Source organism: Dipodomys spectabilis, unplaced genomic scaffold (assembly GCF_019054845.1).
Source record: "Dipodomys spectabilis isolate Male_0828 unplaced genomic scaffold, ASM1905484v1 ptg000081l, whole genome shotgun sequence".
NCBI lineage: Eukaryota > Metazoa > Chordata > Mammalia > Rodentia > Heteromyidae > Dipodomys > Dipodomys spectabilis.
In genome coordinates this window covers 23,628,872-23,642,147 of record NW_024870758.1, presented here as the reverse complement: position 1 = coordinate 23,642,147, position 13,276 = coordinate 23,628,872, and the positions used below count along the sequence as shown (strand labels likewise).

Sequence of the window (13,276 nt, the reverse complement as noted above, 5' to 3'; positions counted from 1 at the left end):
ATAACCTACACTCAATTTTCAAACAGAAACACACTGGGTTTCTCATGTCCTCTAGGATGTTGTCAGTTCTAACATTCTATGTCACACTCCCAAAACAATACATCCACTTAGCCTGGAGCAAGCAGGGCCAGCTTGCCCAATACTGCTGCCACCCTTGCTCCATTTCTTCTCACATACATACCTGTTTCCTTCTTGCTTCCCTTTCCCCCCTCTCGGCTCTTCTTCAGCACAGCCTTCAACATTTTCAACACTCTTGTCTCTACAGAGAAAATGGGAAGAGAAGAAAAAAGGTTGGAAATGTTCATGTACTACTTTCATACTAACCTAAGAGAAAACTGTGTTCAAACAGATTCTTCAGGATAATGTAAAGGCACTTTGAGTTTACTGTGAATAAGCCCTAGTGGGAAACTACATGCTTTATAAACTTTTAATGAAGTGATCAGAAGTTCACTGTCTTGTTATAACAGTTACAAAACAACACAATGGTGCATTCTCAGCATTCCATATCTAATTAAGGTTCTGAGGCTAAACCTGGGTCCATTACTGTAACATATTTGGCACTGTAATATGGTCTCCCAACCCAAGTTCATCAAAAGAAGACATTAAAACATGAAATAAAAAAGATAATGGTTAAGAAGAAGCTACGTGGTTAAAGGCAATGTTTTACAGGTGCAACTAATTTTATAAGCACAAGGAAAACATTTTGGAAGGTTATGGGAACATAACAAACCTTACAAGTATTTGCAAAATAAATAAAGTGGGAAGATATTTTAACCCTGATGTCAGGAGACCCTATTAAACAGCACATACTCCTATATGTTTGTGCTATATATAGTTATGACTTTCGGGTGGGAAAGGGAGGTGAAAACAAGCCTGTGGCATTATTGCAGAATCCCTTGAAAGAATGAGCTGCATTTTGAGACTTATAAAAACAACACAATGGCCCATGCCTAAGATGAAACAGGAAACCATCCCTACAAAAAGAAATAGACAATAGCACTATTATTTAATCATGAAGCTGCTGTCCTTTCTCTCTGTTCCCCCACTAACTCACATGACAGCTGGAAAACCACAAACACTAACAAATCCTACTGAGTTGTGTAACCCAATACACTTATGTTGATGCATTAATAGAGAAAAATAGAAGGCAAGTGGGTTGCTGGTGAACAGACATGGGGTGGAGGAGGAGAAAGAAGCAAGGGGGAAGGATACATGCGGTGGCAGAAGAGAAAGAAGCAAGGGGAAAGAGATATGGGGTGGAAGAGGAGAAAGAAACAAGGAGAAAGAGAGGAACTTAGATGGGAGGCTTCCAATGTCCTGGGTGGCACAACCAATACCATCTCTCAACCCTTAAAATAAAGCAGAAAGTTTGGAGGGGCCCACTGAGAAACCTCCCTGGGCTACCATTCAGAGAATCACAAATTTAAGCAGCAGGGTGACCCTTTTGTATCCTGCAGTAACAGGCCAGTATTTATTTTTCCAAGCTTTTTGTTTCCCCGATTAGAAAAATAAAAGCAGAGACCCTAGGAGTCTGACTTGCCTAGGGGTCACTCAGCTAATTAACAGCAGGGTCAAGATTCAAAATCTGCAGAGTCCCAGCAAGGGTTTGCTTTCCTCCTATTTATTCCACTGCTCTATCAGCTAGCTGGCTGCTGGCCTCTCCTCTCAGATCAATGAAGGCTTTGGGCAAACAAAACTGAGGTATGTAAGAAAGATAATATTGAAACTAGAATTTGGAGAAAGTCATACTGCTTATTCCATTTAAAGAATCTTACAAACGAGTCTTCATACACAAAAGAAGCATGGCCCCAATTCTGTTTTGAAAATGTTATATAAGCTGGCATTGGTAATCCTAGCTACTTAGGAGGCTGAGTCTGGGGATCATGGTTCAAATCCAACCCAGGTACGAAAGGCTGTGATGTAAGACTCTAATCTCCAATTAATCACCAGAAAACTGGAAGTGTATCGGTGGTTCAAAATGGTAGAGTCCTGGCCTTGAGTGAGAAAGTACAGGGACAGCAACCAGATCCTGAGTTCAAGCCCTACAACCAACAAAAAGAAAGAAAAAGGATGAAAGAAAGGAGAGAGAAAGACGAGGGAGGGAAGGGAGGGAGGGAGGGAGGGAGGGGAGGGGGGAAAGAAGAAAAATGCTACATAAATGGGCTCTGGTTGGAAAAAAAAAAAGTTTCACCTAAAGAACCAATTAAAGAATCAACATAACATAGAATCTGGAAGAGGGCACAGTTTGCTTCCATATGGGAGACCTATGAAAACAAATTTCTCTTAAGAGGCTTAAATAAAACAATGAAAATTCTATGGTATAAAAAACAGGGAGGCAAGCCAGTAGCACACTATAATTCTGGCACTCTGGGAGCTGAGGCAGGAGGATAGGAGTGTGAGGGCAGCGCAGAGTAGTACCTAGATAGACCCTTTCTCCAAAATAATAATAATAAAAAGATAGGACGAATTAAGCAAGTACAGTATTTATAGCAGAGACATTTTCCTCTTGAAGCCAACCTTTCAGGGTTGAAATTTATTGGACTATACACACTTTTCTGTTGGTGGTAGAGGTGGTCTTGGAGCTTGAACTCAAGGGCTGAGCCCTTGGCTCAAGGCTAGCACTCTATCACTTTGATCCATGGCTCCACTTCCAGTTTTCTGGAGGCTAACTGGAGATTAGAATTGTAAGGTTTTAGGCAAAGAAAGAACATGCAGGAAGTAAAGGTAAAGGAAGGAAAGTTTATTGGGGTACACTCCTGGGTGAACTCCCTGGTCGGAATCAGAGAAGTCGCAGTGTCTGTTGCAGCAGGGTTTATATGGCCGAGGTCAGCAGGCACTTTTAGCATGTAACTTGTTTTGTGAGTTTGAACAGTTTCGGGCTAGTGCCCCTGAAAGGAGAGGAAAATTGGGACAGGTGACATATAATTGGGACAGGTGGTGTATAAGGAAGTGGCTTTTCTCAGCTGCCTCTGCCCTCCAGCGGCCTGTCAAGAGTCTCATATGGATTTCCCTGCCTCGGCTAGCTTTGAACCCTGATCTTCAAAAATCTCAGCCTCCTGAGTAGCTAGGATTACAGGTGTGAACCACTGGCACCCAGCTATCACACTTTTAAAAGAAAAATATCAATAGAGCCATGCTATAGCTTGTCCAAGGCCCCTTGGACACACGGCTGTGGCTCCACCAGACCCCGTATCCTTTGGCTTTCTAACTAGCTCAGGCCTCATCACATCTATGATGCTTCTGGGATTAATCACCCAATCTTCACCAATTTGCAGTAGGCTACTGTCTCATTCACTCAAAACACACATGCCACAGGGCAAGGACATGGTGACACTGACTTTGGTTCTTTATCCCAGGCACTTTGCTTATGTTAGGGAGCTCAGCTGTTTTCAAGTTAGTCACATCTTCCACATCAGTGGCCTTGAGTTCAGAGAAAGAGGCTATCAAATATCTGCTGTAATTTTTTTCTTCCAGTGCCTGCTTTCATCCATAAATAGCAACTCAAGGGGAAAGCTTAAATTTTATTCTAAAAGCTATTCAAAAAACAGTGACCTGGAGAAACTGTACTGGTTATACCTGAATGCAAAAAGAAGGATCCTACCACCACCTTAGAATGAAGACATACCACATACAAATAAGAGGGAGAAAAGTAAGACTTCCTAGTAAGTTTAGTTCTAAAGTTAACAAATAGCCAATGCCACTATGCAAAGTCACCAGTAAGTCCCAAACATCTGTAGTCCCAAATCTATAACTACAATGTGATATTCATACTGAAGATTGTGCTCCTTTGGAGGGGGATGGAAAAAAGAGCTGCTATAATAGGACAGAGAAACAACATTGCATCTGCCCAAGAAGACAGTCTGGAATACTTGACAGTGTCCATGAGCTTAGAAACACACAAACTCCATTTGCAGTTCTGGAAATGGATGCTTGCACTATCAGAACTGGATGCTATTAAACATTGGTGAATATAACTACTTCCTCTTGTTCTGACGGGTCTTCACCAAGAAGCACCTAATAATCTGGCTCCTTTCTTAGCCTGCCAAGCGTAGAGAGCATATGCCGGTTTAGTTAACACACTGTTTGGCTTGCTGTCAGATACCATTCTGGGAATAAATTAATAAACCAGTGTTCTGGCTTTAAACAAAAGCCCTAATGAACTCTGTTAAAGGGAGCCAGTCATTTTGGCAAGTTTCATCCATTAAAGACATAGAGAATAGTCTGTTTCTGACCCCAGTTTGAGACCAAAAGGAGAACAGCATAAATTCTTCAATGACAATGATGCCAGGAAGCAGACCTGTGAGTGAGGTCAGAAGGCACACCCCAAGTGCACTCTCTGCTTCAGCAATACTTCCTTTACAGAAGCCATGTCAGCTACTGTCATTCTCCTGCTGAGAGGGTGAACATAGACCTGTCATGAATAAGAACCAAATAGAAATGATCTAAACCAGACTTCTGTATGCAGTGATTCAGACCAACTGATTAAAGCCCAACACACTGAAAAAGAAATGGGATTGTTCTTGTAGTACTATGAATGTAGTACTATGAGCAAGTACTTGGGGACAAGGATCACAGAATAAAGCTAAGAATGGTTGTCCTTTATTATGTTAAGTATCAAGCTATAGACTAAAAACATAAGTATAAAACTGGCTAAATAACAATCCCTCAACTACTGCCTCACAAAATCTTAGCTTCAATGGCAAGTAGAATGAATTTAAAGTTGGACTCATTCTTAAGTACATATTTTTCAGCCAGGAACCAGTGACTCATGCCTGTAGTCCTAGGTACTCAGAGGAAACAGATTTTATAATCACAATTCAAAGCCAGCCTTGGGAGGAAAGACCATGAGACTCTTACCTCCAATTAACCCCCCCCCCCACACACACACACACAAAACACATATATTTCAAATCCAGGCATGGTAACACACATCTATTATCCTACTATTTCAGACACTGAGGTAGAAAGATCTCAAGTTCAACACTAGTTTAGGTTACACAGTGAAATCTCATTTTTTAAGATAGAATGTATGTTTCAAAATACAGAGATCATCTGTTATAAATTTATACACTTTGAGGGCTGGGGTACAGTACAGGGGTAGAGCACCTGCCCAGCAAGCTTGAGGTCCTGGGTTCAATACACAGTCCTATGAAAAACATAGAAAATAAATGATATTCATTTGAGGAAGAATGTTGTACGCAGGGAGTATTTTTCTCTGCCATTACAAGCATCATGGCTGACATCTCTGTAACAAAGACAGGTTTACAAGAGAAAACCATAACCAGTTCATATGACCACTCTCATGTGACTCAGGAGCCTCAGCAACAAAAAACTAATGATCCAAGGAAAACTAATTTTATGCAAAGGTTTGATAAAGAATGGAAATCTTATGGAAGTACAATTGAGCAAAAGAGACTATGACCTAATAATGATAGTAAAGTGGAGGGGGGGAGGGGGCAGTTCTTAGCCAGCTTGTTTATACAGGTGCATTCTGGCCTTCCAGCAAGGATGCATTAGATCCTCTGGTATGAAGGTCTAATGATCTACTTTCAGGCAAGGTAAGTAGAAAACTACTTTATTCCTATGCTTCAGAGAAGGATGTGTAGAAGTGACCTCTCCTACAGTTTAAATCTGGGAAGGGGTTACAACTGGCAAGGAGCCAGTTATAAGGTACCATATTATGAGTCCAACACTAGGGGAAAAGCCAACCTCCAGGTCACTACAGCTGAACTTAACAGAGAAAACTTAGGATGTTCATATAAAAGAAAAGATGAATCATGGCCACGAAAAAACCAATACCCTCAAGTTGCCTAAATTCCCTATTTTCTACTATCATTCCATATCTACGTTTCCCATTGATTCTTCCCTTAAAAAAAATCTCTGGAAGATAACAGACCATCAAAAGTTATCTCTGGTATTGTCACTTAGCTCATCAAATCTTTAGGGACAGGCACACTATCTGTATTTTAGAATCTTGTACAGCGTATTATATTAGCGTCTAAAATATAACCAACACCAATGCAGGTAAAACAATGAGATGGTTTCAAAACAAAACAAAAATCTGTCTTTAATGACAACAGCAGTTCCATAACTTTTTTGAAAGCAGAGAAGTGTAGCAGGCCTCTTCTATAGTGCCATACTGTCTCTCTTCATGAAGCTTAGAGTTGAAGGCAGGGACTATGCTTATTCTTAATAGATAACAGAAGCATCATTCCTAGTCTGCCCATATATTTGTTGACTGACATTACCAGGTTACATTGAACACAGATGAGCTATTTCACCAACATCTCTACACCAGTTTATAATGGACAAAGAACATGATTATATATTCCCATTGGCAAATAATGCAAGAAAACTCAGTTAAATCCAATATGATATCAAGCAGTGAAATATGAGGAAGAAAATGCTGCATTTCATATTATCCCTTCTTATTTACACCTAACTAGCCTAAAATTGCAGGTCAGTTGCCCCAATACCTGAACTCTCATGATTTTGTGCACACGACAAATTAAGGAGCTTCTCCCATCAAGTCATCCATCTGAGCTGAAAGTAATACTCCCTTAAAGATGTTGCCTTTGTGAAATAACAAATAGAACCAGAGTGTTAATACTTAGAAGTAAAACAGTGGAAACTGGCACGCATAAAAATTAAGAAATATATTTTAATTCAAAGAAGGATAAAATAAAAACATCCTAATGTGAGGAGCTCAAAAAGCTGTAGGGTTTTTGGTAGTTTTTTTTCATGGGGGAGTTGACAATACTGGGATTTGATCTCAGGGCATCACTCAAGTTTCCTGCTCACAACTGGCACTCTACCACTTGAGACATGCCTTGAGCCCAGCTTTTTGCTGGTTATTTTGGTATTGGCATCCCACAGACTTTTCTGCCCAGGCTGGCTTCAAACTGCAATTCTGGAGATCTAGTATCATAGGCAAAAGCCTATTTTGTTGTTTTGCTTTTATAATGGTAAATTCTTTTTTTAATTATTTGAGAAACCTCCATATTTCTTCCTGTAGCAACCACATGACTAGACACTCTCACTAACAAAAGGATCCAATCTTTCCTTACCCTTGCTAATACCTATCTTTTTTATTAACATATATTAATTGTACTAAGGGGTTTCATTGTGATATTCCATACATAGACATTATGCACTCTCATCAAATTTGCCAAAATTCTTTTCTTATCCCTACTCCTTTTTTTTTTTAAAGTTTTAAACATGTTTCATTATTCTACTTCCATACATGTATTTGAATTGCTTCAATCATATTCACACACCCACACCCTTTCCTTTTGCCCTCCAGTCTCCATATCAACCTCCTATCATTCATTTTTTAAGGTCTAGATTCTGCATTTGAGAGAAAACATTTTCTATTTGTCTTCTTCAGTCAGTATAATTCAGTTAACGTAATGAGCTCCAGCTTGACTCTTGCAAGTAACAACCCATTGGTCAGCTGCAGGTTAGCCTTCAGGATTTCTCTTTGTTTTGACAACATTCAGTGTTTACCATGAGAAAGGAAATGGGTAGTGGCAATAGATCTGCTGCAGTTCACAAAATATAGAATAGAGTAAGAGAAAACAAGGTAGAATAGACACCGTAAAATGAAGCCAGTGGCACCCTGGCTGGGGACTGGAAATTCATGGGAAACTGTCTTACAGAAGCCATTCTGAAAGCAAGAGCTGTGTCTTAAACCCTCCCTGAGAGATCCCAGAAAAGGGGGTGGGGGGCCAGCAAGAACCAACCTCAATGCACTCAATGCATTCTTGAAATTCCAGAATCTGTCCTTTTTTCCCCTTACCTCCTATAGCTGAAAAAGCCTAGAAATAACAGAACTGGTCTTCAAAATAAGACTGGAAAGAAGAAGGACTTCTTCAGAATCAAGAGGCATCATACAGAAAGGAGTTACAGCAGTCAGAAAGCAATAGCCACAAATAAAGAAATGACTTATTGTTTTCCTTAACTTGCACAGCTAGAAAATATGGCAGCAGTAAGTTATAATTTATAATCCACACCACAAGGTCCAACCACTCCATCTTCTTTATTGAAACCTATGGTAGAAACGAAGTCTCCAGCTCTATTGTTCCTTTCTTCTCCAGTCAGGTTTGTCTTACAACAAAAAGATTCCAAATTTAAGTCATTCTCCCTCAAACCAGTATGAGCTCAAAAGGGGAAATAAAAAACCAAGTGCAGCATTTCTGGAAACAATTATCCTGCCTCTGAGACCAGTCATTCCCAGGGAAAAAAGTACCCCTTCCATAAAGACTCTCAGGCCACAGTAAAAGATACCTTTTTTTCTAATCTGACAACTCATCTTACAGAAAGCCTCTGCTCACCCACAGGGTGGCTTCCATTCCTTCACTTGAATGCTCCCTAAGTCTTATCTTTCCACCTTAGTAGGACACAGTACCTGTAATATTATACAAGTATTTTACATAGATATTTACATCTATTAGAGGAAGCAAGTCTCTTCAAAACCCACCCAGAATCATTTTTCCATTACAAATCTTCTTATCATTTAGTTAGCTAGTTTGGTTCTACTTTTTGAACTTAGGTCCTCGAGCTTGCTAATAAACAATACTCTACCACTTGAATCATGCCTTCAACCCATTTTGTTCTATTCATGTGTTTACCCACTTGCCTGGGCTTATGAGCTACACCATCAGCCTGGTTTTTTCCTGGTAAATTGTTGATGGAGCTTTGTGGACTTTTCTACCAGTGTTATATTTGAGCCATATTTCTCCAGGTCCTAGTTTCCTGACTAAGTAAGATTACAGGTATTAGCTACCAGTACCTAGCTGCTCTGGTTATTTTTTTAATTGTCAAGGTGATGTATAGAGGGGTTTCAGTTACATAAAGTAGGGTAATGAGTACATTTCTTGTCAACCTTATTACCCCTTTCCTCAATTTTCTCCTACTTCCTCCCTCCCTCTTCCCCCCTCCCCAACCCCCCCCCCCCGAAGTTGTACAGATCCTTTCCAACATACTGTCTTATGTATATAGCGGTTATTTTTGAGAGAGGCTCTCAGTTTTTGCCTGGGCCAGCCTGGACCAAAATCTTCCTGTTCACAATTGCAACTCGGGGATGACAAACACAATCATGCCTATTGATCTTTTTGCTGGCCTTGAACTCAATCCTCCCAATTGCTGCCTGTTGAGTAGCTAGGATTATAGGTGGCTTGCTTCTTCCTCCAAGTTGGGAGAATTTGGATGGCCATACCCTACCTGATATCCTCCACTCTAACCCAGCATATTCTCAATTTTCAGCATCAATGCATGGCTATGGAATAACAATTTTAATCCATTTATAAATATCAGAAGAAATGGTTGTTGTACCTCAACCAGACTGTCATTCTTTAACGAATTAAAGTAAATGCAATGTCTTCATTTAATATGCAAAACTCTGAGCAATAAAAGAAATTGCCTTAGTTCTCTGGGGCTACTGAGTGGGAGAAATGGGTTACAGTCTGACTTTTCGGTTGAGGAATTAATTGGGATTCAGAAAAACATACCCTAGGTTTGGCATGCGCTTTGAACTAAAGGAGATTGGAAGGCCTCGGAAGCAAAGCCTCTCAGACCTCTGCCTTCCTTTTCCTGCTTCCCTTCCTTCCCCAAGGCAAGTCACAGAAACAGGAATTCCTCTTTCCCATGGTGGGTAGCAGAAATTAGAAACCCTCTTCCATGGAGCAAGCCAAAAAAAAAATCCTACATAAATTATCAAACTTTTCTCACCTTCTGTAAAGAAAAAGGCCAAAAAATGATACTCTCTAACTCCCTATACCCATGAGCAGGAAAGAAAGAAAGCTACGTAGATTTCAAGAATATGAACAGACAGGTCATGCTGGGTCCTCCTTCAGTCTATTGCCATATTGCACTAGCCATTACAGTTTTATTTTTTTCACTCTACATAGTCCCAAGAACCTACTCCATGCCAAACAATAAAAGAGAAAGTCAAATATACGATCAAGGAGGATGAAAATAATGTTGGCAAACTTGGTCAGGAGGCTAACAACATTTATACCTCACGTTTTTTCTTTAATAAAAGGGTATAGTGAAGGTTCAGAAAAGCCCTATGATGGAGAGAAAGGCAAGTACAAAACCTTTGACAGTTGAAAAGGTGCAAGACCAATCAAAGGATGAGAGAACCAACCAACAACCCAAAGCTCACAGCTCAGAGAAGTGTTCATGGAATCAAGGCTGACCAGAAAGGCAGTGGTACCTTGAAAGACAGGACAGAAAGAAAAGCAATGGTGTCTCTAAGAAAACAAGTGAATGAATAATTTGAAAAGAGTCTGGTTCTTTCCAGTGTTTAGTGTAGAATAATTCCAGATGATAGTTAAGACCCAAAGGTTTAGCGATGGTAAAGCTGGAACTTGAACCGAGGTCTCACTTCAAAGATCAGTAACTAAGCAGCTACCTTCAACGTGCTGTCTGGACTGGGAAGAGGGCACCATACAAGTCTCAAAGAAAGGATAAATTCAAAACTATAGCAGTTAAGGATCCAGCCAAAGAGTGACTGGACAACCTCAATATCAACACAAGGCCCCAGTGGCCATGAGTCCAAAAACTGCCCAAGAAACCCTATAGAGTCTGAATACACATCACAGTTCCTTAATGTGGTCTCATGGTGAGTTTTCCCCTTCTGTCATATATCAGAACTGTAATTCCAAATTTACACTGACCACCTCTCCTTGATGAGTAACAACAGCCTGAATAAAGTAGGAAACATTCCTAGTGCAAACTGACTTGAAGCAAATTATCTCTGCTTTTATATGTTCACCTAATGGGAAAACTGCTCCCTAACCTGCTAAAATGTCTAATTCCAGATCTCTTCCAAAAATACATTACAATTGTTTTAAGGCAAAAATTTATTTCTTGTTCACAAGACTATAGTAATCAATGCTGACAAACCATCATCATAGAATAATGCACTCCTCAGAGGAGAGTCTGGGATGAGTGATAAGCTTTTAGTATGAAAAAAGAGGAGACCTTAAAGACACTTTTCAAAAAGTATTAAAAGGTCCTCAATCAATCAATGCCAGATGAATAAAGTTTGGTCTTATAAATCTAAAGAAATTTTAAATTTTAAATTGTACTGCATCTGGCCTCAAAGTGAAGGGTCAGATGACTTCAAAAGTGCCATGTGAAAGGCAGCTATTCATTACAAAAAAGTCTCTTGCTTAGGTAGCTGACAGATGACTCTTTCACTGAATGCTCAGAATAAAAGACATCAAAATCCCTCCTCCACTTCTGTTAGTAACTTGCAATGATGATGAATAAGGTTTTAACCTCTCCAGGACCTACATTTTATTAGGGCAGAAGTTCTTAATAACATGTGAAGTTTTTTCAGCCTTGCCCACATGATTCTAGGGTGCAGCCCACAACACTCACAAACTGTGCATGTAGCCATTTAATCCTCAGAGCCATCCTCTGAGGAAGGTACTATCAATCTCCATTCTTCATAGCCAGACAGAGTAACACAGCTCATGTAGGCCCAGAACCTTGGTGTCCATTCAGGCAGCCTGGCTTCAGCCTGTTATGTAATCTCCATACTACACCTCTTCTAAATAAAAATGAAGAGATTATCTCTTAGATGAACATGTACAAGTGCACACACATGCATGCACACAGACACATATATACTTGCGCATCCAAAACTAGCCTGAAAATGAATCTGCCTCCACTGAGATACCTACTGTCCACTCTCGGTCAAGTTCTGCCAAGCATTCAATGAATCAGCTTTTTTGACTACGGTGTTGTGACATACCATAGCGCTACATGCTAAATGAGTAAAATCCTGAGTCTTCTCGCCCTCTGGGTGCTAATGACTGCCAATGAGGAGGATCATTTCAGGCAGAGACCTTTCTGACACAAGGTCAATGTTTTCCTATTCCTAACAATCACTTATCCTCTTTGGTTAAAAAAGAACTACAAATCTTTGGTGTTTTTCCCCTCCTATGGTTTATCCCCTGTTGTCACTATATTTCATTTTGATATCTTGAGTATTGTATATACATTTATCTAAATCAAGGAAAGGACTGGGAACAACAAAACGGTGAGAGAAAGGACCAAGGGTGAGGAAGCAATGCAACAGCGAAATTCACAATACAGTATGTTGGAAATAATCTGTACAAATTAGGGGGTAGATGGGAGGGAGGGGAAGTGGGAGAAAAATAAGGGAGGGGGTAACAAATCAGCAAGAAATGTACTCACTACCTTACTTAACTGTATCCCCTCTGTACATTACCTTGACAATAAAAAAAAGACATTTCATTCTCACTGAATGAACTATAAGACTCCTGTTAGAGTGGGAGAGAAGTTTCAACAAGCTTTGAACTGATGCACTCAATTCTTATCTGGGCATTTATACATATAATTAACACAGGTTTTAGCTTTGAACATCAAGCTCTAAATTAAGTAAGGTGTGCCTTGCGTGAGAAGGTAGTGAGCAAATTCATGCAAGCCACAGAGCATCACCTTCTCCAGAGCTAAAGCAAATATCAGCATATTCATGACTGAGCTCTTATCAGAGATTTGTAAGGGAAACCACTTTTGGCTGTAAATATTTGGTTAGCAGGAACCAGTCTTAGTGTTTCGGAAACTGACACCAGGGTGTGTGAGAAAGATCAGGTGGGCATGCACAATGGCTTTATTTCTAAATTGACTCCAACAGTCCTAATATGGGGAATCCCAAAGCTCTAGATGATAAGTCACAGGCAAGTCACTGTAGGAAACAAAAGTCAAATATAGTAGGACCTTTTCTTTAAAGATAACAAATCCAGTTTTAATATTAAGGAATCTAGTCTCAAGGTATAATGAGAAAGCTATCCAAGGCAGGAATTTGTAACTGGATGCATGTACTTTAGAGATACAGACCCTGTAACCCTAATAATGGTTAAATAGAAAATATGATGGCAAAGAAAACTACTTATGGTAATACACAAGCATCCAAGTATTTAAGAAATCCTGGCATGGTAATATGTGCTCAACATATAAATAAGACAGCAACAGATCTAACAACTTTGGCAGTTTGTTTTGTTTTGTATCTGCCAATACTGGAGTTTGAACTAGGGCCTCATACTTTGGCAGTTTTTAAAGCAATGATGTCATAAATAGTATTTTTAACAATCCCTAGTAATGTGGAACCAAATTCTGTAACTTCCATGTGACAATGTCACAGGTGGTGAGGTTATATAATTTTGTTACTCACTTTCATGTATGAAGCAAAGAGTACATTTTGGCTAGAGGTTAATGAAAATAAAGCTGCTATTTTGTTACT

The 13,276-nt window shown here is 39.7% G+C and overlaps 1 protein-coding gene across 5 annotated transcripts in view; it reads right to left on the bottom strand.

Annotated features, from left to right (window-relative positions):
• Window positions 1-13,276, bottom strand: part of Tanc1 (tetratricopeptide repeat, ankyrin repeat and coiled-coil containing 1) — a 229,185-nt gene that overhangs the window by 141,586 nt on the left and 74,323 nt on the right. For 3 of the 5 annotated variants that reach the window (XM_042683392.1, XM_042683390.1, XM_042683393.1), the window contains one exon: window positions 182-259. In XM_042683392.1, the coding sequence (XP_042539326.1) occupies window positions 182-242 (61 nt within the window). In that variant the 5' untranslated portion in view covers window positions 243-259. Of the gene's footprint in view, window positions 1-181; window positions 263-13,276 lie in introns of all 5 variants that reach the window. The other 2 variants (XM_042683389.1, XM_042683391.1) reach the window with 1 other exon arrangement.